The 5,418-nt window shown below is 31.5% G+C and overlaps 1 protein-coding gene across 1 annotated transcript; it reads right to left on the bottom strand.

Annotated features, from left to right (window-relative positions):
* Positions 1-455: 455 nt before the first annotated feature.
* LOC130662646 (uncharacterized) lies at positions 456-5,193 on the bottom strand. Its single transcript, XM_057461544.1, has 4 exons — positions 5,084-5,193; positions 1,693-1,999; positions 1,257-1,341; positions 456-1,169 (listed from the first exon to the last, which is right to left on the bottom strand). The coding sequence occupies exons 1-4, from the start codon at positions 5,092-5,094 to the stop codon at positions 754-756; spliced, it is 819 nt and encodes a 272-aa protein (XP_057317527.1). The 5' UTR covers positions 5,095-5,193; the 3' UTR covers positions 456-753.
* Positions 5,194-5,418: the final 225 nt, after the last annotated feature.

The following is a 5,418-nucleotide window of genomic DNA, read 5'->3' on the forward strand; positions in this document are numbered from 1 at the left end:
ATAATCCACGTGAGCAACAATTAGCGAATTGCAACAGTTGACTCAACCAAACAACATAAGATCCGAAGTCATAAGTCCACTTTAGCTAAACGATGACGCAATGTGGATCTTTTTGAAGTTTCTGATAGTTAATAAAATTTATTTAATAACCTTTTGCTTTTTACATACTCCATATGATAAAATGTAAAAAAAAACGATTAGTTGTGATTATCGAATAAAATCCGAGTAATTCGAAGAAATTTGAAAAATCACGTGTGAAATAAAGTCAGAAACGTAATAACACTGGGTTTAACGTCGACGTCAAATGGTATTTCTTAAACGTTGCAAAAAGATTTTTGAAAATACGTTTTAAATGTCGAAAACATTGGGAAGAAAATGATGGGCTGAACAATTAAGCAGAGAAATGCAATTTTATGCGACTTTAAAAAAATGGTAGGTTATAAAAATAACATCTGTTATCTTGAATTTTTTTTGTGTCAATATATTTCTAAAAAACATCTACAGCTTAAATTCACAATTGCAGCTTGTAACTGTACGTGCAGTAAAAGCTTGAGTCAACAACTGTCTAATGGTATTTGACGTAAAATTAGCTACTTTCAAATTTTTAGTTTTGTTTATTCGATTTTTATTGCGCGTATAAACTAGCGCGTTACTTCATCTTTTGTGTTAAATGATTGCGTAAAAAACAAAGAGTCAATGTACTTTGTAGAAGCTTCATAGTTAAGTACGTTTTTATATTCCGATCGCAGCACATTATGCTTCATATCCATAAACTTCTACTTCTCTGATCGCCAGAATTTGTGTATTTTGATATTTTCTGTAAGCCCCCACGTATCTTGCTTCGCAAAATGTTTTATCGCTTTTACAGAAATGCGTCAACCCATTGGCATCACTTTCATATATTCTGCCAATACTTGGGTTATCTTTGAGTTCGCTAAACATACCAATTTTTAAGGCTACATAATTATTAATAGATTGTCGCCATACTTTAATATACAAAAGATGATGTGTACGTTTTAAATCGATTTTCAACCAATCAAGTGTTTTCGCTTGGGTTGACGCATAATGTAACCTTGTAGTGTCACCATCTATAGCGTATTTGCCAGGATAACCCGATTTCTTTGTTGATAAGGATGCTTCCGCCTGTAGCGCCACGTTTTTCAGTGTGACTGTAAAAAAGGGCAAAAGAAAATAAATTATTCTGCATTTTAATACCCTAATTTCTGTCTGCAAGCTATATAAAATATCCAATTCACCACATTCGTATCCAACGCTGTTGCATGAGTCATCACATATCGTCTTCTCCTGGCATGGATTTAGACTTTTGCAAAATGGTCCTCTCTGTAAAGAATAAGAATTAAAGCGGGAATATTTTCCTTGCAAGAAAGAAGCAAAATTTGGAGTCCGCTAGCAGCCAGACCTTGGATTTCTTAGTAACGAAAACATAAACAGGTACAGAAAATGTTGGTAAAGGCTAGAAGGATAAGAGAGATCTATAATGCAGTGCTATTAAAGTTGTGCAGCTTTTATTATAATATATGTACCCAAGGTTTTTTTACTGGCATTAAGTTTCCCACCGATAATAGCAATTAGTATATTTTCGTATCAATCAAAGTCCGCTCAACCTCGTCCGCTTAAAGAGAATTAAAGGAAATTGGGAAGTGAAATCCGAAGATACGATATTGCACTTACGTTTCTGTTTGTATTATTCGTTCGCATATAAATCGATCCATTTTTTGATGAAGTTGCTGCAACATCAGAAGATAGAAGATCGCATAGTTGAGTTGAGCCATGGTAATTACACGCTTTGCACAATGATTCTCCCACACAACCAATCATACACTTGTCTCTAGTTATTGTTTTGATCGATTTAATAACATTTCCTGGGGAATACTTGTTATATTGGATGTCAGAGAAGTTACCATGATATTTACATGGAAGTCTTGTGATGTAACTATCCACTAAAATGTAGCAAGACGCTAGGATGATGGATATGAACCTAAATAAACGAATATTTATGAAAGTTTTTGATATTGTATGAATTTTATTATGCTTGAATTCAAATTTTCATTTCCATTATAATAATTTCAGCCGAAACGCTACTTCGTGCAAACAATGCACAAATTATTTATATTCTTAATTAATTATATTCGAATAATAGAGATTCGGATTATAGAGAGTCAACTATAGAATAAATAAGGTATGTAAGACGGATGACAAAAATTAAATCCTAAAATATGACAAAAGTCAAACTGGTGGATTTTTATAATAATCTTTTCGTCGCAGCAACATATTATGGTGCGATACTTAAAACTCATTTAATAGGAATTCTATATTCTATGAAACACATCAAAAATTAGTAACTTCGGGTTGGGGTTGGAAATTAAGATTACAGGTACATTTAACAGACCAATGGGTTAAATACTTTTCTCGTGTCAAAATTAATAAAAAAGAGGGATAAGCGTTGGGGGTGGTTATTAGGTACTCTAAAGTATATACAAAGAAATTTATTACAAATTCTCTTTTTCATATAATTTCAACTAATAAAAAGTTAAACTGAAAATATCCAACGTTTTATCCTGATTTTTTTAAGGATATTGTTCGTTAATTCACTATGTATGTATGTACTATGTATGCATGTAGGTATATTTCGCATAAAAAAGGTATAGTTACAAAATTTCCAGAGACTTATATAATGTACGTAACGTTATAATACATATATACATATATAATATACGTAACATGTGCATACAATACTACGGATTAATTGCAACTTTCCTTTCGCAGACAACAAAAGTAGTCTTATCATCAAGAACCTGTTATTTCTACGCAAAGCGTAGTTCTGCGGTGCCTGTTTGTGAGAAGGTAGCTATTTACTATTTAACGTTACAAACAAGTTTATTAACAACAAATATATCCTAATCAATATAGCTATGTATAAATAACAAAAGTATAATGAAATTGAAAAAATGAGAATGAAATTAAAACAAGAAGCCCTGGGGGCTCTAAGAATTTCCGCTCGCTACCAAAATATTTGATGAAAACCGGCTAATTCGTTGTGTTATTGTGCTAAACATATGAGGAGGTTTGGTGCATGAACCTCTGAAGATAAAGCACACAAGTGACATTATATCTTACAACAAACGCAAACAAAACGAAACGTGTCATAATAAACTCACATTTTAAAATAAATTGCTAACAAAAAATACAGCCTATCATTCATGGTTGAAAGTCTTGCGATTGAAACGTTTATGGTCTTAAACGGCATTTAGTTGACAAAAAATCAAAATTTTGCTGTGACCATCATCTTCAGCATACTTTTTTTATTAACTGTGCCAAATTTTGTCGAAAACAAATACTAATTTTGTCCTGAAACGTCATTTAGATGAGTTCCCAGTAGTTAGGGAGCTTGGGTACGAAGTTTACATCTGTGACGCAGGATCGTGTAATCCCAGGGTTGATTTTTTCTCAAAAAATGCTCCAAAAGAAAAAAACGACGGTTTTAAAGAATTTCCTACGCCTTCGGGCGCAGAATTTAATTAAAGAAAAAGAATTCAAATTAGAAGATGACGTTTTGCTCTCAAATTCAAATAAAGGTAGATTTTTCAATTTACATCGAAATATGTTCTCCGAAGTAGATTGTTGTGTATTTGTTATAAGAAATATGAAAGTTGTTAGTAAATACTTCAGGTGTGTTATTATTTCTTGCTTTGTACATGAAACAAAGCGTTTGAAAGTTGTTTAGTTGAAATACATTCAAGGCTTTCATTGACTGAAGTAATGGTCTGGAATGAGTCAGCCTATCTTTAAAAGTGATTATTCTTGCAGCATGTTTTTGATGAAGGTAAAGTGACTGTATTTTAGTTTTATTAGGGCTACCCCAAACTATGTTAGCGTAATTAATATGACTATGTATAAAAGAGTAATACAATTGTATAAGAGATTTGTAAAGGATACCAATAGATTTTGAAACTTTTAAATTTACCATAGATATGTGTTGGTGCCACTTTAAATTTTCATCAAGTACCACACCAAAGAATTTCGTGGATATCTCCTGTGAAATTTGATTTCCTTCTATTTCTAGTTTAGGTAGGGCAATAGGCAAGTCCTTTCTTCTTTGTGGTGTGCGGAATAATGTATACTTTGTTTTTTTTTATTCAGTGATAGTTTATTAGCAGAGAACCAGGTCGATAATTTGTTTAACTCGGTATTTGCAGTTTTATAAAGAGTATTAATACATCTAACCATGGGAGTAAATCAAATTAGTGTCATCTGCAAACATAATAGAATTTAGGATTTCAGAACAATTGCTTAGATCATTAACGTATATTAAAAATAAGAGTGGCCCAAGAATTGAACCTTGTGAATCACCACATTTATTTGTTAGCTTATTAGTTTTTTTTGTCACTGCCAATATCTATGAGTTCGTTCACTCAGATAACTTTTAAACCATTTTAATGTTACCCCACTTATTCCATACGCATTCAGTTTACCTAATAATATGTTGTGATCAACAGTATCAAAAGCCTTAGATAAGTCAATAAAAATACCCAAAGTAAATTTTCCATCACTAAAAGATTGATGAATGTCCTCCACAAGTTGCATTATCGCATGTTCTGTGGAGTGTCTGTTTCTAAATCCAAATTGTTTCTTACAAAAGATAGAATTCTCGATGAAGAAGCGAAAAACTCTGTTGTGCATAATTTTTTCAAGAATCTTTGAGAATACGGGTAGAATGGAAATAGGCTTGTAGTTTGACATCGTTTCTGAATAACCTGATTTAAATATTAGAATCACTTTTGCTTGTTTTAGTTCGTCAGGAATATTCCTTGTGGTATTGATTTTTTTAAAACATTTTAAAAGTAGAAGTGCAAAATATTAGTCACTGAGGCAAAGGTTGATACCTTTCTAAAGACTTTTTAAATCTAACTAAAATTTAACTTAATTTCAACAGAAGAGCATGTATGCAAGAACCTATAGAGAAATTATAAAAAACCCAATCAAGTTTTAGTGTCATTGAGATTGTTATCTTTAAGATTTTTGTTTTTAAACGCCTTGGTTGAAAATTTACACTACTACGTACCTTCGCATCATGTTTTCGTTTTTGTTTTCAACAAAAATTTTCTTGAATATATTTCTTATTAATTTAACATTTTAATATCATAAATATTGGTGTCCTGTAGGACAGAGTATTATTGTTTAGAAACTAGCTTTGATTCATTCTTTTGAAAAATATATTTAATTCATGTGTTGTTGATATGGCAAAAACAGTCAAAACTCAATAGTCAATTAATATGAAGCCATTTATGCAATCTTTTCGTTTAACCATAATCTGTCCGGGGGTTATTGTTTAAAAACTAGCTTTGATTCATTCTTTTGAAAAACATATTTAATTCATATGTTGTTGATATGGCAAAA

This window comes from Hydractinia symbiolongicarpus, chromosome 10 (assembly GCF_029227915.1).
Source record: "Hydractinia symbiolongicarpus strain clone_291-10 chromosome 10, HSymV2.1, whole genome shotgun sequence".
Lineage (NCBI taxonomy): Eukaryota > Metazoa > Cnidaria > Hydrozoa > Anthoathecata > Hydractiniidae > Hydractinia > Hydractinia symbiolongicarpus.